The sequence below is a fragment of the Pseudorca crassidens genome, chromosome 1 (genome assembly GCF_039906515.1).
Source record: "Pseudorca crassidens isolate mPseCra1 chromosome 1, mPseCra1.hap1, whole genome shotgun sequence".
NCBI classification, from domain to species: Eukaryota; Metazoa; Chordata; class Mammalia; order Artiodactyla; family Delphinidae; genus Pseudorca; species Pseudorca crassidens.
Window position 1 is genome coordinate 195,137,705 of NC_090296.1, and position 21,866 is coordinate 195,159,570.

Sequence of the window (21,866 nt, forward strand, 5' to 3'; positions counted from 1 at the left end):
CAGCCAAAAAAAAAGAAAGAAAGAAAGAAAAAAGAAAAAGAAAGATTTTGTTTCTCACATAGCCTTCTTCTCCTTCCTGGTTCTCTGCAGTCAGGCACTCTGTGCTCCCTCGCACAGAAGTGTGTATGTCAGACACGAAAGCAGAAGACTCTTGCAGACACTTCCCTTTCTGGATTTTGTTTTCATAAAGCCTGAGCTTCCAGAATCTGTCGTGCAGGAAGAGGGGAAAGGTGAGAGTCAAAAGGCAACAAAAGGACCTTGAACAGCAGAGGTTCCCAGAGCTTCACGGCTTAGCCTTTCCATCCACCTCCATTCCCTCACCAGACCCGTGAAACCTCCTGAGTCACTTCTTTGGATCCTCTACTCCATGGAGCAGAATCTGAAAATCACTGCTCTAGAACAATTATTCCTCAGCTCTTCTGAGTTGGGGAACAGTCGGGACTGGTGGAATGGAAGTTGAGGAACTTCAGATACACAGATTCCCATGTTTCTCTTCTGCATGTATAGGGGATGAAGGAAACATTGGAATGACAGGTGCTTGGGACTTTTTAAGCCTGGGAGTATGGAAGAACGCTGATGCTGGTCATCAAAAATGGAGAGCTGAGTAGTTGCACTCAGTATTTCCAGGGAGCAGAGGATAATTAATTTCATCTCTGGAATGCTAAATTGGAGGTTAAGGTACAGCATTCTAAAAAGGTGGCCTAGAAGCAGCTGGTGAGATGGGAATGTCACACAGGTGAAAAGGTCAGGGCTGTAGATAAGAGATTCCAACAACTGTTGAAGAAGGGAGTTCGGAGAGAACAGAGCAGAGGGCTGAGAACAGAAGCTTTATGAGACCCTGCTACGAAGGATGAAAACTGGTGACCCACCTGCCACGTCAACCTCCTTGAGTGACTGTTGCTTTCTTACTGAAAACATTGTTCTCTAAAATCAGACTATCAGAAATTGCCCATTGAAAGTACATCAGTAAGAAGAAAACATCCCACTCTTGCCGCAGAGTCTCAGGCACAGAGAGGCAGCCCTGAATGATTTCTAAGCCAGGTGCAGAGCTGTGGGTAAGGGGTTTCTGGAGACAACGTTCCACATCTATCTTAACCTTGTAGTTCCAAGGAAACGAGACTTTGGGTTCACTTGTAGTCCAGACATGATGCCACTCACAGCTCTGCGTTGTTGGGACCGATCAAAACACAACTTCATTTAAATTTTACCTAAACTCCGCACTTCCCCGAAAGTCCTGTAACAACTCCATCTTTTTCTGTGTTTGGTGAGATGCCCCAGGGCTCCTAAGATGCGAACTCTCCCCCATTACCGTGGATCAATAAACCTGTCTCTGTGGACTCTAGACTCATTTCTGGGGGTATTGGGACGATCGGGCGAGGACAGAGAGCATCGGAGGCTTTCACAGTACACTCCTCCACTTCACAGACAAATCCTGGGGACCAGGAGAAGGGTTTCTAGTTGTCTTTGCAGTTCTTCCGTCTTTACACTCCAGGTACCGAGACTGACGAGTTCCATAACGATTATTACGGGGTCACTGGGACCCCCAGTTCCCCGAGGGCCTTCTGTTCCACATTTCTTCAGCACCTTGTATTACTCAGACGAAATCTCCTTTTTCTTGCTAAGTCCTGTCTTCCCAACCCACTTCTCGGGAATGAGCGACCGCTTGAATCAGAAGCCAGGTACCGCCCTTCATTCAAATTTTCCTTTTTCTGGCAAAGCGCTCTAAAAAGGTGGGCTAGGAATCAATGTATCTCCAGACCAAATAGAAAGCAAACACTTCCCAAGAGGAATATAGTGTTTTACTTAAACCACAACATCAAGCAGTCTTAACGAGTCTCTTGTACTCTAAAGGAAATAAAGCTAGCGCTTCAGCCAACTCCGGCGAATCCTCCGGCGGGATCCACAGGTCCCTCTGCGCGTGCTCGTCGGGAAACTTGGCCCTGCGACCCCGGCGCGGAGCGGCGGCGCGGGCGCGGATTGGTCGCCGGGGCGCCGGGCCCGCCGCGCGTGCGCAATGCTCCTCCCGCCCCGCGCCGCCCCTCCCACCGCCCGTCGCCCGTCCGCGGAGTCTGGAATGAGTAGGCGGTAGCGGGCGAACCGGCGAGAGGAGATCAGGTTGGGCCGACGCTGAGCGCGGCCTGCTCTCTCCGAGGAAGAAAGAGGAGGTCGTGTTCCCGGTCTCCGGGATCCCCCAGCCCCGCACCCTGCCCCGCCGGCGAAGGAGAAGCTGAGGAGCCGCCGCCGCCCGGCGCCGCCGCCATGGCTGCCATGATGGGTCGGAAGTGAGCCTGCGGGCGACGGTGCCGGCGCGGGCGCTGCAGCCCCGGTCCCGGCCGCTCCGCCAGGGAAGCGCGACGCCGCGGACCGCGGGCCCTCGGCCTTCGCGACTCCAGCCCCTCGGCTCGGCCCGTTTCCTGCAAGACTGAGCGGTGGGGAGTGGCTCCCGGCCTCCGGCCCCGGCAGCCAGGAAGATGGCGGACCCGGCCGAGTGCAACATCAAAGTGATGTGTCGCTTCAGACCGCTGAACGAGTCCGAGGTGAACCGCGGCGATAAGTACATCGCCAAGTTTCAGGGAGAAGACACGATCATGATCGCGGTGAGTGCCCCCAGCCCCCTCTTTCGGGCCCGGCCGCTCCTGGAGTTCAGGGAAGCGGGGAGCGAGCTTTGGGGGCCCCGATGGCCCGGGGAGGGGCGCGGCGCCTCCTCGGGTGCTCCTGGGTCGCCCCGCCCTGGTCTGCGGCGCCGGCGACGGGAAGCACCCGCCCTGGGTCCGCGGCCCTCCCGCACCTGGGGCGCGCGCGGGAGGGGCGGGGCGGGCGCGGGTTGCGGGCACCGGGGCCGGCTTGCGTGCGCTTGCGGGTCCTGGTGCAGGTGCTGTCGGGGGGTCGCGCCGCCGCCTCCCCACGACTTCCCATTCGGGCGCGTTGAGCTCTGAGACCTGCCCTCCGTACCTTAAATAGTCACGATGCGTGGTCTCGGGGAAAGCCGTATGCGTTAGACTGCATCGTCTCCCCTACGGGGAAAGGGAAACTGCACCTAGCGCAGTTGGACCGGTGCCCTCGGTGGTCGCCCAGCCCGCCTTCGGGTTTACAGTTACACACGGCGAACGGGGAGGGCTGCGAAAAGAAGTAGGTGTCTTTTGAACTCGGAGCGCTCGACTTCGTTTCGTCTTGCATCGGATCTGGCCGATTCGCTCTGGGTTATAAATGAGTCTCACTCTCATTGGGTTTTACGGGGTAACGGTATGGGAAAGAGTGTGAACTCTTTTGTGTGTATATCAAAGTATTATAACAGAAAAAGGGAAAAGAGAAAAAGGTAAAATTGGACCAGTTTTTTGAGAAAAAGGTAAAATTGGGCCAGTAAACTAGGTTTTTTTGAGAAAAAGGTAAAATTGGAGAAAAAGGTAAAATTGGACCAGTAAACTAGGTTTCTTGTTAGTGTCAGCTTCCTACGTCTACGGTGAGGAGCTACCTTGAAGAACTTGATAATATGCCGAGGATGGTGAGATACTGTCCTTCGTAGTATAAACCATGACATGACTAGGCTTGGCGGATCATTGTCAGCTTTTGAGAACCAGAAAGTAAGGTGGGGTTGGTGTCTGTCTTTTTTCGTTTTTGTTTTTTTTTGAGGTCTGATCTCTGGTATTGAAAGGTCTCTGAAAATAACATCCCCAGCTCAAGGAGATTAAAATGGGTGGCAAGATACTGCCCACAGAACGGTGAACTGTGACTGGAAATGAAAGTCATCTTTCTTGGTGATGCCGTTTGACAGAACTTGCTTCTACATGGCTGTCATGCTACCCAGTGTTAACGTTGACTTTTTCTCTAGTGGTATTCCACATTTGGCATATGTTTGGATAGTTAATTTGGAAACCAGACAAAGGGATCACGGGAGATGGAACGTTGAAGATGAAAAGCATTGACACGTAAGACAGAACTCAAGTTCTTTAGAGTTTTTATGTGAACGTTTCCAAAGTTCAGCTCTAGAATATGGATGTCATAGCTCCACGTAGCTCAGGAGGGCTTTGGCAAACAAGTCGTTAGGTTCCTAACAAGTGCCAGCTACTACTGTGTGAGGACTGTCAGGCTGGTTCTTTGTTAACAAGTGCACAGAAAAACTCAGGCTATAAATGACATCGTGGTGAGGCCAAGAAGTTAAGCACGAAAGTAGTCATCCTTTTCGTTTAGGGTGATACATTGTGCGTGCGTGGAATCAGAGGAGGCTTGCAAGGCCTGGGTTGTTAGTTGGCAAACACTAGTAGGCTGCTAGTTTCTCACAGAGTTTTTATGGTTATTCAGCCTCTCAACAGTGGTTGAACATCAAAGCTGTCTTCCTTTCAGATTTGTAGTAAGAATGTCTTATTACTTCAGATATTTTTTTGTATGCGTATTTACACAAATCTATAAGTATTATCAAGATTTATGTTTTGGAATGATAGAATTTAGGATTCACAAAATGTTTTATGATTAGGTTAGAAGGCAACCTTCTAACGCAGGCCAAATGTGACATAAGATACGAGGAAAGAGTTAAAAGAATATAAACAATTACCACAGGAAGCATAACGTTTATTTTAGGTTGTTTCCTTTGAATTTCTTTACTTAGGTTTCCTTAGCATTTAAATAAATTTAAGTGATAATATTAGAAATCATGGGTGAGTGATTTGAGTTGTGACTCAGTAATGTAGAGTTGGCCTTTAGATAAACTGGTAAGCATTTTAGTCGTTTGTTTTTGTTTAAGTGTAAGCAAAAATACATTAAACTGAGTGTGATACAGCTTTAAAAAGTGTAAGGCAACATGTTTAATTCATTATTTTCTGAAACCAGTGTTTTGCATATAGTAACTCATTAATTACTCTGAGGTCTCCCCCCCCCCCAATTTTTTAAAGTGCTTTATTTTATCTTTTTAAAAAGTTGTCTGGGAATTTATAAGGGCAGCTAGGAGGGGTGGAATTAGAAAATCTCCAGGTAAAAGTCATCCCATGGTTGGTTTTGTTCATTTTACTGGATCCTGATCCTGATTCAAAGTAAATAGTTTAAGAAGGAATTGCTGCAGTGCAGCATTTAAAATTAAATTATCTTAAACAATTTTACAACATTTTGTACACAGCTTTCTGGTTAAATCAAAATTTAAAAAATAAGTATTTTAGTTTACAGTGTTAACTGAATTGTACATGTAATCAGTGCTCACGTAGAAGATAATTTTTTAGGATTCTGATTTTCCTATAAATTCAGTTTCCAATATTTTGTCCAAACTTTTTCCCTGTTACTCATATAATCAGTGATTTTAATGTAATGTGACCTCATGGCAATGTAATCTTGTAGTGTTTCTCTGTGCTTTACAGCCTTTGTACAGATTTTTTTTTTGTAATTAAGTGCTCAGTGAAGTGCTATAAATATCACATATTGAATGAAATAAATGCATTATTTTTTTGAACAACTTTGAATGATACAGATAGAACTATTTGCTTTAGATATGCAAACTTGTTATCCACAAAAACTGGGGGACCAGGGCAACACCTGGTTATATAGTTCAAAGGAGCCTGCTGAAAACACCAAATAAAAAAATCAATAGAAAAAGTTATTCCCACATTTATTTATGCATCGTGAAAGTGGAACGTGTATATTTGCATCGTTAAGCATCTTTACTAATCATCGTTCCTTATGTGGTATACTGTAGAGGACAGAACCCAAAACAGGCTGTTGTAGTTCATTGAAGTTAGACCCAGTTCCTTACCTCTAGCACAACACGATTTCCCCTTTCAAATGTATGATGATTTGGTGTTTGATCCTGATTACCTTAAATACGAAAATTAAAAGAGAAGAAGCCATCATAATATACCTTTACAATTGTGGAATGTTCACCCATAATCTATCTAAGGAATCTAACTAAGGAAAATCTAATATGATGTAATCCCATGTTATCTGATAATCACTATTCAGAATTCCAGAGAAAGACATATTCCTGCCAGAGGGTGTCCTTTGTAACCAAATTTGGTGTTCAGCCTGGTCCGTGCAGATTCAAATAGGAACCACTTCACTTAAGAAATCTAAGGTAAGGGCTTCCCTAGTGGCACAGTGGTTAAGAATCCGCCTGCCAATGCAGGGGACACGGGTTCGAGCCCTGGTCCAGGAAAAACCCACATGCCGCGGAGCAGCTAATAAGCATGTGCATCAGCTACAACTACTGAGCCTGCACTCTAGAGCCCACGTGCCACAGCTATTGAAGCCGGTGCGCCTAGAGCCCATGCTCCGCAACAAGAGAAGCCACACAATGAGAAGCCCGCGCACCGCAACAAAGAGTAGCCCCCGCTCGCCACAACTAGAGAAAGTCCACGCGCAGCAACGAAGACCCAACACAGCCAAAAATTAAACAAACAAAATCTCCCCCCCCCCAAAAAAGTATTATTTGCCTTATTTTGGAGAGATGCATTTGTCACACTATTACCTGTTTTTTGTTAACTTGTTTCTTGCAAGTAAAATTAATCATGAGTGCTTCCCTGGTGGCACAGTGGTTGGGAGTCCGCCTGCCAATGCAGGGGACATGGGTTCGTGCCCCAGTCCGGGAAGATCCCACATGCTGCGGAGCGGCTGGGCCCGTGAGCCATGGCCGCTGAGCCTGCGTGTCCGGAGCCTGTGCTCCGCAGCGGGAGAGGCCACAAAAGTGAGAGGCCCGCGTACCGCAAAAAAAAAAAAAATAATAATAATAATAATCATGAGTTCTTTAACCCTAGAAGCGGTCTCCATTTCGATTTAGTTAACATTACTTGATCACTTATATTCAATCCTAGTATATAGCTGTTTAACTTAGTATTCAAGAATCTATCCAGCCTTATCCTCTATTATTCTTTGAACCCTACTCTCTGTACTAATTAGTATCATTTCTAAAATTGTTACTCATTTACAATATCTGATACCTTATAAGGTGCTAAGTAAATGTTTGCTGGATAAATGAATAGGGAAAATTACTTTCTTTTTGATAGAAAAAATATTAGTATGGTTTATTTCTGTTATTTTGACTGTACTTGTGTTTGTTTTCACAATTGTTTATCTTGAATACATCTTGTACAATCAGTGAAACAATAGATTATCTTTTATTAGCCACACCTGTAGATTAGTTAATGTCTCAGAATCTTAGCAAAAGGACACTTTTATGTATGTCGTAGCCAAAGAATAATCAGCCATTGAGATGCCTACATTTAATTGATGCCAAAGTGAGGTCATCTGAGTATATCCTTCAGGAATGCTTTCAGCTGCAGAGGGAAAACAAACTAATAGTGGTTTAAATAAATAAGAGGTTATTTTTCTCACATAGGAAGTCTGGAGATGGGCCTTTAGTTCTACTTGCTGACTCTGTTACCCTCTGTCATCCTAAGTTATTGACTTTCCCTTGTCGTATTTGTCATGTTTGCAAGATGGATGTTCCAGTTCCAGACCTTCATTCCAGAAAGGAGAAAGGGTAGCTTCAGCTGAGGCGGTCCTTTTTATCAGGAAAACAAAACCCTTCTCTGAAACCTCCCAGCAGACCATCACTTCATGGTATCTAGAGCTGGGTCATGTGGCACTACTTGCAAGGAGACTCCGCTAGCAGGTGGTTAGCTTCCAGCTTGTCTGGTGGGAGGCCAGAAGGGGACGGGGAATTGGGAATGGCTTTGGACAGGTCTTTAGGGGCTGTTTGCGTCATCTTTATTGCTGTTCCAAGCTTTAGGGAGGGGAATTGTGGGGTAGAGTTTCTAAAAAGTATGGTCTTTTTCAGCTGAGACCTAGGAAGTATTCGATAATGTTAAGGATTATTTCTGGGGTCGTGATTGTTTATTTTGGGGCCCAGCTCCCTTCCTTTACTTTAGAAGAGACTAGAGAGCCGTCGTACACTTACTTTCAATACCAGAATCCCCTTGCTCTCTCTCTCATCTTTAGATGCTCACTTTCTCTCTTAGAGTACTAGATTGTTCCTGCCAGCATTTAAACTTGCTCAGGTCTTGTCTATCTTAAAAGACAGCTTTCTTTGAGTCACAGCCAGATTTCTATTCAGTTACCTCCTATTCTTTTTTCAACCTTTTCCAATCTGATCTTTGTGGTGGTTGGATACTTTTCAGTTTTGCTTTGTCCTCGCAGCTGAATTTGACACAATCACTTCCTCCTTGAAAATTCTTCCTTGACTTGCATGGACATCATACTCTTGATTTTATTCATTTCATGTCTCTGGCTCCTTCTCAGGCTACATCAGCAGTTCTCTAAATGTGTCCCCAAGATCCTTTAAGGGGCCCACAAAATCAAAACTTTTTAAAATAACACTAAGATGTTACTTGCCTTTTTCACCGTGTTGACATTTGCATTTGATTTTTGTATCCTTGCACTTCAAACTTACAACATCCTTTGGTTTCTTGAATGCTACAAGTTCCCTTCAGCCTCTCCTGTTCCCAATGCCTGGAGTACTTCCCCATGCTCACCCTCCCTCATGAGTAACATTGAAGAGAATGACGGTGAGCTGGGTGCTACTTACTCTTGAGTTCTTTAACATCCCTTCTCCAGAGTGTGTCTCTGGCATTCTTCTGCCTTCCCCAGTCTCAGGTTCTCCTCTAAGTGCTCTCATAGCACTTTCATTAGCACTCCGTTGTGCCCGTCGGAATTCTAGTCACTTGACCATTTGTCTGATGTCTGCCCCACTGTTACTTAGGTTCCACTAAAACAGAGAATGAATCTGTCTTGGTCATCATTCTAGCATGGTGTCCGGCATAATCGGCACTCCATAAATACTTATTAAGTGGATGAATGGTTGAAATGCTGTTGCAGTAAACTGAAAGCTGAATGGAATAGTGGAAGGAGCCCTGAACTGAAAGACAGGAGATTTGGGTTTGAATTTTAATTTTGTCATTTACAACTTTTGGACCTTTCACGATTCTAATTCCTTATCTGCAAGATGATGTTAGTATTGAAAATAGGGTCTCAATATCTGCCAGAAAAGATATGCATTAAATAAAAATTCACTCAGCAATATGATTGCCCACCACAGTAGTGCTAATTTCTGTGCTAGGTTCTGGAAATACAACAAAGACTAAAACAGACATGCTTGTTTTTGTGGAGTTTATTCTAGTGGATTTGTTCTTGGGCCCTAAGGTCCTTTCTGCAAAGATTCTGTGACATGAAGTGAGGCATAGTAGGTATCCTATTTTGAAGGTTAAATATATGATGACATCTTTAAAGGAGCTTAGAAATGTCTGTTCTCCTTTAATCTGTGTAGTTGAAACCCTTGTTTCTGTTTTTCAGTCCAAGCCTTATGCATTTGACCGGGTGTTCCAGTCAAACACATCTCAAGAGCAAGTGTATAATGACTGTGCAAAGAAGATTGTTAAAGGTAAATATATTTAACCTGCTGAGTTGTTCCAGCAATAAGTCAAATTTTGTTTGTGATCTCTCCTGTTTACCCAACGTTCTCTTTTTCATTTTACCTTCCCTTTCCCTTTAGTTAATTGCAGCGGTTGTTTAAATAATGAAAAGGTCAAATATAGTTAGTAAATCTATTGCTCATATTCCATGAACTAATTTATATACAGTACCTTTTAAAAGGTGTTATGAGAATTATAGTGTGTGTACATTCCAGTTAATACTATTAACCTATACTAAGGTATTTTTCAGGTTTATGTTTTCTAAAACCATAGAACCTTAGAGCTGAGAGGGTGTTAAGTGATTATCTGGACTTACTTCCAGTTACTGCAGAAATATCTTACATCAAAGGGATCTTATGATTAAATAGCCATTACTTCGTGAAATGCTTTATAGCACTTTTTGACAGGTCTAATTGTTAAAGAGTACTTACGAGATTGAGGCAACATCTGTCTTCCTATAGTGTTCACCAGCGTAGAGGGGTTGGGATTCAGTATCAAGTGGAAGGTTAGGATTAAGTAGGAGCACAGACATTTCATCTAGTGACAGGAGGAAACGTAGAGTTTATGGATAGAAGTAGGTCCATTCGTGTGATGGCGGGAAAATGTACATGTTCTTTTCATATTAATTCCAGTGTGTCTCTGATGTAGGGAGCGAAGTCATCACAGAGAGTGAGGATGGGAGAGGAGGTTCTAGGAAAAGGTACAGAGTCTTCTAGCAGTGTGGAAGTGAATGGATTAGGGAGGTGTGGCAGCATTGCCAGGCAACGTTAAGAGCCCACTTGTGGTTAGCTGCCAGAGAGCTGAATTTACCCAGTTGTATTTTGCCAGGCAAGTACAAAAGAGGGAGGGAAGGGCAAGCGATGTAGTCGAGAGTGCTGCTAATGGTGAACCCTGGAATCTAAGCTGCCTGGGTGGGGGAGGCAGGATTTAAGGGACAGTGAAAAAAGGTGGTAAGGTTAGTGTGTTATAGTCTCAGTGGAGTCAAAGGTTTTTTGGAATCAGGGTAATAGAAGGAGTAAAAGGAAGTGGATACTTGGTGTTAGGAAGGCAGTGCAGTTAGTAATGAAAGGTCTAGAGTGTGACCATGGACTTGGCATTGGAAGGAGAAAAGGATAAGATCATGGAGAAAATAAGGTTCAAGGACCTAGAGTCCAGAGTATCATCTAGTACATGGACGTCTAGTTGTGGGATCACCCACTACGTGGACATGAAACCACCAAGAATTACAACAGGTATGGAATTGGTGAGAGACAGTGGACTGGAGGGAGAATTAATGGGTGATTCTGTAAACGACTGCAAGAAAGAGGAACAGGCAGTGTCATCTTTTGTTGTAAGCATCAAATAGTTTTCCAGATGGATCTGTCATGGAACGCAATTATACTGCATTCTTTGATTTTGACTTACTTTTGTCGTCAGTATAGCAAAAGATTGCTTTTTTAATTAACATGAAGTTGTTGATTCATGAATTCATGGGCAGTTTAAATGTATGAATCTTTTTCACATCTGCTGCAGCCAACGTTAGACCCCAATCCACACTTAAATATTGGAGTTTTTTTCATCAGGCATAGAACCAGCATTGCATATTTTTTTCATCTGGCATCTGCACAGGCCTTTAAAGTGCAGATTCCATTTTGTTCATTTTAGCTCATAATCCTATTTTGAGTTTTGTTTTTACAGTTGTCTTACAAGGGATCTGAGTTGGCTATCAGCATGTTTTAATGTCTGTTATGGTGACAAGGATATTGAAGGCTTTTTTTTAAGATCTTTATTTACGCACAGTGGAGTTTGGAAAGTATTACTATGAATCATTTATAAAGCACTTAATGGGCCATGGTTCTTAGCCTAATCTTCTAAAAATGGAACAAGTTTGTTGGCAGTTATTAAATCAGACTTGGTATTTAACCAACTTCAGATTCTCTTACCTGTACAGTTGTCTAGTTCTTAGCTTACCAACGTATCCACAAGAATATGATGAAAAGCTTGCATCCTTCTGTGAAATCATGGTGCATGACTCTGGTGTTCCCCCAAAGTACTAGTTGAGTGACCCAAACAGGAAATGAGATTAGTTCAGCCATAGCTTTTCCTCAGTGAAATTTTGGTACATTTGTCTGAGGTTCCCAGAATCGATTGACTTTTTGCTTTTAGAAAACGAGTGTAGCATTTACAAGTTAGTCGTCTTTTACCTCCATTCCCTGTGGCTTTTGTGAAATTTTTATCCATGGGATGTAATCCTCTTACAACTAGAAACTTGGGCTCATTTAAAGCCATTCTTTGGCCATCCTACCCACCTCAGACCCGAAGCCGCTCTCAGCAGTGTTTTTTCTATTGTTCATTTTGCAGATGGTGTTGTAGAAGACGGTAATACATCGTTTGTTGACATAGTCACCTTTTCTAGGCAGTGCAGGTCTACTCACTTCTGAATATTTTAAAAGCTCTCTTTAGGGCCTTTTTTTAATTTTGTTTTGTTTTTATAAGACTCACTTATCCTGGGCTTTTACCTTTCTCATACTGTTCTAGTGATTTTTATCTCTTGTACATCTTCGGTTATGAAGCCTCTTAACAATAGGCTCATACCTACCTTTCTCAGAACTCTGCAGTCTGTGGTCCTGACATCTAGTGTACTTGTTTCTACTACCTTTTATACTGTTTCATTACTATTTACAACTCTGAGATGACATCATTCTTTTTTTGAAATCTCTCTCCTTTTCTCAACATTTTGATACTTTTTACCTTTTACCAGCAGATTCCTGCTTTACTGTTGGGAACTGAGTTCTGGATAGCAGTTCCCTTCTTTGCAGTATGGTTAAGAGCATAGACTTTGGAATCAGACAAACCTAGGTTGAAGTCTAGACTCTGCCACTTTCTAGCTTGTGACTTGTAGCAAGTTCCCCAGCCTTTCTAAGTCTCCATTTCCTCTGCTGCAAAATAAGGGTACTGTGAGGATTTTAAAAGATGATTCATGAAAAAGTACTGACTTGCCCTGGACAAGACACAAACGTGGCGGAGTTGCCAGTAAACACGTAGCTTTAAGGAGAGTGATGGGGGTGGGGGCTAGGTGAGGTGTCAGGGCAGGCAAGCAGTTAAATACGTGGCACGCCGGCCTTGGGCTCTTCACTGGCTCACAGGGCAAGTGGGCGGCCATGGCAAGAAACTGGTAGGCAAGAACTGGCAAAACGATGGGTGGGCTGGTATTTCTTCTGAGACGTGGATTCGATGAGCAAGCTGCCGGGACTGAGGTGAGAGCAGCTTGTGTGCTCTGGGCTCCTGACAGCCCACCGAGGTTGCATTGTTTCATAAATATCTGTACAAGTATATAACTTACGTATAGGGCTGTTACCTTTTCCTTTTTGTAGATTCGTCAGATAGATTTTTTTTGTTTTCTTTTGAGCATGCTTTATCCACTTGTATTCTCTTGAACTCTGAACCCGAGTGATGTCTACAAGTTGGTTTCCCTGGTATAAAGTAATTGTCATTTATTCAATATTTGCTATATGCCAGGCATCTTACCAGGCCTCCAGGGAGTCCCCAGTTTCCCACCATAGCTTCCTGACCTGGACTGTGTGCCACTGTATCCACCTTAATTTTTCCAGGTGTAGCCTGCCATGTATTTATTTTGGTTCCTCTGTTCCTTGAGAATATAATGTAGTAGTTAAGAGCTTGTCTTTGGAACCAAGACTGTCTGGGTTTGCATCCCAGCTCTATCTTACTGGCTGTGGAACTGTAGGCCACAGTTTCTCAGTTTCCTCATCTATAAAATGGGACTAAAAATAGTACCTTCCATAGGGTTTTGTGAGGATTAAGTACATTCATATATGAAAGATTATCAGAGCCTGGCACATAATGCTTTCAAATGTTAGCAGTAATGTATATATTTTAAAAATTTATTTATTTTATTTATTTATTTTTGACTGTGTTGGGTCTTCTTTGCTGTGCGCGGGCTTTCTCTAGTTGTGGTGAGCAGGGGCTACTCTTCATTGCAGTGCACGGGCTTCTCGCTGTGGTGGCTTCTCTTGTTGCGGAGCGCGGGCTCTAGGCATGCAGGCTTCAGTAGTTGTGGCTCACAGGCTCTAGAGCGCAGGCTCCGTAGTTGTGGCACGTGGGCTCAGTTGCTCTGCGGCATTTACCGCCACCAGGGAAGCCCAGCAGTAATAATTTTATATGATGACTTCTAATTCTCACAGCCTTCCCCTAAGCAGACATTCTGCCGATAAGGAAGCTGAAGTTCAGAGAGATTAAGTGACTTTTAGAAGGTGATAAGCTGTTCCTTCACTTGCTAAATACGTTTTTCTTGTTTACAAAGTATGAAAGTAATATTTGTCCATAGTTCCACCTCTGTCTGTTTCTCACAAGAAAGGCAAAAGTATATTATAGAAGGGGAGGGACGCTTTAGAAAGATGCTGTATGAGTAATAGTAGTAATCATTCAGCAAGCATTTGAGTTCCTACTAAGTGCCAGGCACTGTGCTAGGGGTTAAACACAGCCCTGGCCTCAAGGATTTTACAGGCTAGTGAGGAAGGCAGACAAGTAAACTGATGGTTGCAATACACAGTGATCAGTATTATGATTAAATGCAGATGCTACAAGAACACCTTGGGACTCTTTCCCAGATTCGTTTGGGGGTGGAATTGGATTGGAGAGAAGTAAAGCCTAAGCTAGTCTTAAGGATGCACAAGAGTGGGAGGGAGAGTGAGGGATTTACTCCAGACAGAGAGATGCATGTGGGCTAACTGAGGCAGCCCACATGAGAAAAGTATCACCTCTGTAGGGAAGAACATACATTATGATATGACTGTGACGTTGAACCGTATTAAATTGTCAGAGTCAACCATTTTTACCAACAAAAACAGCAGTGTGAGGGGAAGGATGATGGGAGATGGAGCTGAATAGGCAAAAAGAGCCAGTTCCAAAGGTGCCTAATTTTATCTGATTACAGGTGTGTGCTTTCTGGGATTTTCAAAGAGATGAGTATTATATTTGTGTGTGTGTGTGTGTTTAAAAGAACTGTAATTTTAAGATATGTGCATTTCATTGTATGTAAATTTTATCTCTGAAGAATAAAACTGCAGAACACTGAATTCTAGCCAATGGTGTATGCATGCTGGAGTATTTAGGTGGAAATGAAGTCTGCAGTTCACTTTGAAATGCATTAAATAAATAAGACAGATTAAGATGATTAAGGCAAACAGTAAAATGATAAGTTAATGATAGAATCTTGGTAGTGGTTATAGGGGTGTTCACTGTAAAATTCATTCCGTTTTTCTGTATGTTTAGACTTTTTCATAATAAAGTGTTGGCAGTTAAATCACTATAGAAAGCAAAGGTCAGGAATGGATTTGAAGGTAGGCAAGAAGGGATTATTATTTTCCTAATTAATAACAGTTATTACTTTAATTATAGCCTGGTGCCTCTAGAAACCACCTAGTCACTGTTACATCCCTGCTCCCAGAACAGAGAGCCTAGGTCGTAGTGCTGAGCAAATACTTGAACGTTGACTATTCCGTAATCTCTGTAATCATATAAAATTTTTAAGTTTTGCTTGAAGTCCCAAATACAGACATGTGGCATACATTGATTATCCTATGAGCCCTCATATGATGTATTTCACCTAACACAAAATTACCGTAATATCCTATAGACATATGCTACTAACATGATCTTGGGAAGGTCACTTACTCATTCACCTACCAGTATTTATTAAGTACTTATTGTGGTAGTTGCTAGGTAATTGGATCATATCATGAATGAACCTTTCATGTATAGATCTAACAAAATTAGGTTTTATGTGATTGATTAAAAGATCTTAAGCAGAGGGTATGATACCAACAGGCTGAGAACAATTATATGTAAAGGAAGTGGATTGGAAAGGGTCTGGTGCTTTTTTTTTCCCCCAGGTGATTGCTTCTTCAGAATTACAGAAATATTGTAATCTTATCTATTTAATTCTTTTTTAAATTTTCTTATATTGCTTTGGTAATTGTAACAAATGTACCATATTTTTATTTATTTTTGGCTGCGTTGGGTCTTCATTGTTGCGTGCAGACTTTCTCTAGTTGCGGCTTGCGGGGACTACTGTTCGTTGTGGTGCGCGGGCTTCTCATTGCGGTGGCTTCTCTTGTTGCGGAGTATGGGCTCTAGAGCGCAGGCTCAGCAGTTGTGGCTTGCGGGCTTAGCTCCTCAGCGGCATGTGGGATCTTCCCAGACTAGGGCTCGAACCTGTGTCCCCTGCATTGGCAGGTGGATTCTTAACCACTGTGCCACCAGGGAAGTCCAGTCTTATCTGTTTTAAATGTGATTCTTGAAGTTATTTTGCTTCCCTTCATAAAACTGAAAAGATTTTGAATGAAAGTTTCAAATGTTTGAAATCTCCTAAAATCTTCCCAGGGAAGTAAGAAGTACTAATACCTTCTTTTCCTTATTAAATATATCTGTAGCAAATCTGTTATCTAGTTAGCTGTGCCCAACGTTGGGACCTTTAACAATTTCTTTTCTTTTCTTTTTTCTTCTTCCTTTTTAAAATAATCAATTAAAAAAAAAAAGACAAGAATTGACTTGCTTACTGCAGGTTTACTTTCCACTGTTAACATCTGCTATTTCCAACTGACGTTTCTCTTTTTACTTTGGCTTCCTCTAAAATAGAATGTAAATATATATATATATATAAATTTATTTATTTATTTTTGGCTGCATTGGATCTTTGTTGCTGCGCACAGGCTTTCTCTAGTTGTGGCGAGTGGGGGCTACTCTTCATTGCGGTGCGCGGGCTTCTCATTGTGGTGGCTTCTCTTGTTGTGGAGCACGGGCTCTAAGTGTGCAGGCTTCAGTAGTTGTGGCTCGCAGGCTCTAGAGTGTAGGCTCGGTAGTTGTGGTGCACGGGCTTAGTTGCTCCATGGCATGTGGGATCTTCCTGGACCAGGGCTGGAACCCATGTCCCCTGCATTGGCAGGGGGGTTCTTAACCACTGCGCCACCAGGGAAGTCCTAGAATGTAATTTTATAGTACCTTTCTTTTTACCAAAACAAACAAAAACAAAAACCAAACCAAACCAAACAAAACATACTGAATCCCTGAAAACTGGAAATTAAAAGGTCACCTTGTTCACTCACATCCCTCCCAACCCCCCCTTTAGCCTAGTAAAGGAAGATGCTTAAATGTTAATGGTAGGCCTTAGGATACACAAAGGGCTAGAAAAGTTTTTCGCTGTTTTTTTTTTTTGAATTCCACGGGACCTCCCTGATAATCGGTTTTGAAGTAGGACTGGGCTTGTTACACTTGGTATAAGGAGGTATGTTGTGTGGGTTTGTGAGGCTTAACCACCAGTTAACCACCAATCAGTCCTACTTCTAAAAGCTATTTCATATCTGTATGCAAGCTGCCAGAGCACTGTTTTTCTTTTCGGTCACATAAAGCTTTGGAATACAGGTGTAATGACGTCTGAGATGTATATTGACAGGAGAGATGATTATAACCAGTGGAATTTAAAATTTCCTTCTTCCTGACAACAGAAAGTGATCTGGGCTGGAGAGAAAGGAATTCCTTAGGTGAATCATCACTAAGAGGATTACTATTAATATATTCTTGTTTCCTTTAATGCCTTGCTTAAGGGGAAAAAAATCCCTAATGTATAAAATCTCTGATTTTTTCATAGATGTGCTTGAGGGGTACAATGGAACCATATTTGCATATGGACAAACCTCCTCCGGGAAGACACACACAATGGAGGTAACATCTCACAGTCTGTACTTAGATGTAGTTTGCTGTGCACAGGGCACTCATTTGTTATTTGTGACATTGTTTTACCATATGCTTAAACAGCTTTATTTACTCTGTTGCTTTGTCTCATACACGTTATACATGAGTAACATCGTTGTTGCAGTCTAATCAGTTCCTGAGTTTGAATGGTGAAACCGTATATTTGAAATTATATCTAGCTTTGTTTTATCCACATAACCACAAAATTATGAATGTTTTAGAATTAAGTAAGAATTCTCTGTCACCTTATAATGGGAAATTTTTAATGTTTGTGTACTTTCAGTTCTATTCAGAGCACTTAATTTTTTCCTCCTCTCCTTGGTCGTGTCCATGTGTCCGTCCTGTTTCCCCACCCCCAGCCAAATACTTGCCCCTCTTCTCTCATAAGAAGGTCTCCAAAATTATCAGAGCTGCTGTTAATAATAAATGTGAACCTGCTCAAGCTTTGCTTCTAGAACACAGCCTGTAATTTTCTGCCACTGCTACAGAGTATCTGCTTTTATCATTTATCTGAGCATTCCATATAAAGTAAATGACTGGCTTATTTTAGTGTCACTCATGTTACTCATTTCCATAACGTCAGAGAACAAGCACATTCCTAGCATTTGGATGAATTTGACTTGAAGTAGATGCAACAATGCAGATTTATATGCCGAGCAACTAACAGACATTTTCCTAGAATGTGTTCATTTACAAATGTGCATAATCTGATCTAACAATTAAATAAAAGGCTAAGATCAGTTGGTAACCCACATGGTTGGCATATATTATTTATGTGTAACTTACGAAAATATGTAACAGTTAAATTAGGTTTTTTTAGGTATTTTGTACAGCCACATTTTGTTTCACAAAAAATTGCAACAATTAGAATTCCTATCCTCTGTTGACTGTAAATTATAGATTAAAAGTTTTGATTTTTAATTTGTATGTTACAGTTTGTTTAAGAACTGGTTTTGTTTTCTGTTTAGGGTAAACTTCATGATCCAGAAGGCATGGGAATTATTCCAAGAATAGTGCAAGATATTTTTAATTATATTTACTCCATGGATGAAAATTTGGAATTTCATATTAAGGTAAAATCATTGGGGAAAGGTTGTATTTTATTTTATTCCTAGAATAATTCTGTTCAGTACTTTTTCTTTTAAAAAAGTATTCTTAAATATTTTAAAAATTATCTTACAGGCAGGTGTAGCTGAAAGATTATTAGAATTAGTAAACTCAGATCCCTCATCTGCCATGGTAAACAAGTAAGCTGAGCCTCTCTTGCCTTAGCTGCCTTCTCTGTAAGATAAGGGAGTTTGGCTACAAAGCTCAAAAGTTGTGACTAATTACACCTAATTGTCTAATTTTAGGAGAAGATACAGAGTGGAAAATGTACTTTAGTTACATAAGGGGTTTGGTGGATTTAGGGCTTCTCATTAGAATAAGAGCTGTGGCTGAGTTGTCCCTGTAGTCTAGATGGTACCTGGAACTCAGACCCCAGTAAATATTTAATGAATAGGTGAATAAATTACTTTGTAATTTTAAATGGTTGATTTTTCTTTTCCTTTATTCCCTCTGCCCTTTAGGTTTCATATTTTGAAATTTATTTGGATAAGATAAGGGACCTGTTAGATGGTAAGTTAAATTCTTGCTCTTCGATCGTTTTTCAATATACCACATACTGCTTTTTTTTAGTAGTAAATGTGAGACCATTTCTGAGTAGCCTATATGAAATTGACTTAAATTATAGGAAAAAGTTTTAATTGAATGCCTTTGGACTTATTGAAAGCATATATTGTGGGCGCTTTGTAAGTAGTAATTAGCACATTGGACTAGAGTCCGGGAGCCTGAGTCTTGAGTGCTCATCATCTGTCAGCTGTCAGTCAGAGACACTGTCCTTGGCAAACCATTGAACCACTCCAAAATATGGGTGGCAGACGTTGGCCTGGACCTAAAATTCTATATTACTGCATTGGTTTCTATATAAATCTCCTACTGTTTCTATAGGCTTTTGCTTTTATAGTGATATCTACATATTTTTGAAGTTTATGTATTATTATTAGGCTGCTTGGGGAGAGAAACAGTTGGTTGACTATTTCACAGCCAGTGTTAGAGTTTAGGGAAATGTTGTTAATGTTATTTATTTTTCTTTTTCAGTTTCAAAGACCAATCTTTCAGTTCATGAAGATAAAAACCGAGTTCCCTATGTAAAGGTATGTATAATACAGAATATTTAGAAAAGCCCTACAATAACATTTTTTTAGGATAGTGACATACTTTAAACATTTGTTTTACAGGGGTGTACAGAGCGTTTCGTATGTAGTCCAGATGAAGTTATGGACACCATAGATGAAGGAAAATCCAACAGACACGTAGCGGTTACAAGTAAGTAGCCTATGTATAAACACTAGTTAACGTACAAACTGCCTTAAAATATCTATCAAGTTGATTAATTGTAAGATTTTTCTTAGGTGAAATAATGCTGTAGAAATTATTAGTAAGGGAGAGCCGTGTTTGTTGATAGTTGTTTGTGTGGTTTCTTTGCAGATATGAATGAACATAGCTCTAGGAGTCACAGTATATTTCTTATTAATGTAAAACAAGAGAACACGCAAACGGAACAAAAGCTGAGTGGAAAACTTTATCTGGTTGATTTAGCTGGTAGTGAAAAGGTAAAATCTTTATATTCTGATAGATATCTAAGCATTTTTACGAACTTTAACTCAGATTTGGGCTTTTGCATTATTTATTGTTATATATTGAAAATGTATATCAAATTGAATTTGGTAGCATTTTTGAGAGTTACAAGCATTTATGCCAATGCTTTGTCATTACAAATTTACTGTCATTTGGGCCACAGTCCAGTTCAACCAATAAGTGTTATCCTTGACTTAAGATGTGTACTTTTATTGAGAATGTGTTGAGTGTATGTCATTAAGAATTTTACTAGGTATCCTTTTCCTAATTTTTAGTATCTATTTTATTCATATTGGCAGTGAGCTCTCTCTGAAAACTGGTAACTATCCATTAGTCCTTTCGGATTTTGTTGTACTTCTTTCTTTCCGACGATTATTTAACTATTCCAGTCGTATATAGTCTGATTCTAGTTTATGTCAAAATCAAAATAAGTTCAAATGTTTTAATATTGACCTACATGTGAAACTTTTTTGCTGTTCTGCTAATCTGTTGTTTCTTCTGATTAGAATGACATACCTGTTCCCTTCTACGCAAAGTCTTATACACATACTTCAAAGCCCGTCTCTAATTTTGTGAATACTGAGAGGCTGTTTTTTCAGCCATCATTGCTAACATATTATTCTATTATCTTTAATATATATTTTATATTTTTCTAATAGAAGCAGATTTGCTTATATAATATAAATTTGGTCTCTCTCTTTAACAGTTACAACATCAACATTATGCTTCAGTAAATTTTTTAAAGTTTCTCTTTAAAGGGGGTTAACAGGCCTCCCTGGTGGCACAGTGGTTAAGAATCCGCCTGCCAATGCAGGGAACACGGGTTCGAGCCCTGGTCTGGGAAGATCCCACAGGCTGTGGAGCAGCTAAGCCCGTGCGCCACAACTACTGAGCCTGCTCTCTAGAGCCTGTGAGGTACAACTACTGAGCCTGCGCTCTATAGCCCGTGAGCCACAACTGCTGAGCCCGTGAGCCACAACTACTGAAGCCCGCGCGCCTAGAGCCCGTGCTCCACAACAAGAGAAGCCACCGCAATGAGAAGCCCGCGCACCGCAACCAAGAGTAGCCCCCGCTCGCCGCAACTAGAGAAAGCCCATGCGCAGCAGCGAGCATCCAATGCAGCCAAGAAAAGGGGGGGGTAACAAATTAGTAAACTACAAATGTACGTGTAAATTGGTTAATTTCAGGAGCACACCTAAAAATAAAATTTGGTATCTTCTTAATCCCATTTTTGTCATGCAGCTAGTTACTTGACCAAGGTCTCAGAAGAGTCATACTCAATAAATAATGATAACTTACAGTAAATGCTTGGCAAATAAAATCATGAAACTTTCCCTTTTCTTTTTTACTAGTTACTGATGACCTCTGAGCTTTTTAGAAAATCAAAGAAAATCACCTAAACTCGTAATTTTGTTTCGTTTTTTTAAATCTTATGTATAGGTTAGTAAAACTGGAGCTGAAGGTGCTGTGCTGGATGAAGCTAAGAACATCAACAAGTCCCTTTCTGCTCTTGGAAATGTCATTTCTGCTTTGGCTGAGGGTAGTGTGAGTATACTTGTCTTCTATTTCCCTGTCGTTAGTTAGTGGAGAATTACAGATAGATACCTACATGTGCATGGATGTGTGAGTGAGAGAGGGATTCACTGAATCAGTATGTATGAATAAGTTGTCTTTTAGGGATTTATTTTATAGTATTAGTATGTATATCCTAGTTTCCATCTTAATAACTAGCATTTAAAACAACTGAAACCATTTTGTAGTTTATTGTAAAAATATATTTCTACAACAAATTTTATTACATAGAAATCCATTGGTCCTCTGTTTTTTTTTCTTGTTTGTTTGTTTTTGTACATAGACATATGTTCCATATCGAGATAGTAAAATGACAAGAATCCTTCAAGATTCATTAGGTGGGAACTGTAGAACCACTATTGTAATTTGCTGCTCTCCATCATCATACAATGAATCTGAAACAAAATCTACACTCCTGTTTGGTCAGAGGTTTGTTGTTAAGAAAATGCGGTCTATACCGCCTCCTTCTCTGCTGCGATTGCT

At 41.2% G+C, this 21,866-nt stretch overlaps 1 protein-coding gene and 1 long non-coding RNA gene across 2 annotated transcripts in view; one reads left to right on the plus strand and one right to left on the minus strand.

The window, feature by feature from the left end:
- Positions 1-1,983, minus strand: part of LOC137206078 (uncharacterized) — a 36,770-nt gene extending 34,787 nt beyond the window's left edge. Inside the window, exon 1 of the long non-coding RNA XR_010934422.1 lies at positions 59-1,983. This is a non-coding gene — a long non-coding RNA (uncharacterized lncRNA). The remainder of the gene's footprint in view (positions 1-58) is intronic.
- Positions 1,984-2,040: 57 nt separating this feature from the next.
- Positions 2,041-21,866, plus strand: part of KIF5B (kinesin family member 5B) — a 44,106-nt gene continuing 24,280 nt past the window's right edge. The window contains exons 1-10 of the mRNA XM_067704687.1: positions 2,041-2,597; positions 9,265-9,352; positions 17,029-17,102; positions 18,101-18,205; positions 18,701-18,749; positions 19,272-19,327; positions 19,412-19,499; positions 19,662-19,786; positions 21,252-21,356; positions 21,667-21,812. Of these exons, the coding sequence (XP_067560788.1) occupies positions 2,472-2,597; positions 9,265-9,352; positions 17,029-17,102; positions 18,101-18,205; positions 18,701-18,749; positions 19,272-19,327; positions 19,412-19,499; positions 19,662-19,786; positions 21,252-21,356; positions 21,667-21,812 (962 nt within the window). The 5' untranslated portion in view covers positions 2,041-2,471. The remainder of the gene's footprint in view (positions 2,598-9,264; positions 9,353-17,028; positions 17,103-18,100; positions 18,206-18,700; positions 18,750-19,271; positions 19,328-19,411; positions 19,500-19,661; positions 19,787-21,251; positions 21,357-21,666; positions 21,813-21,866) is intronic.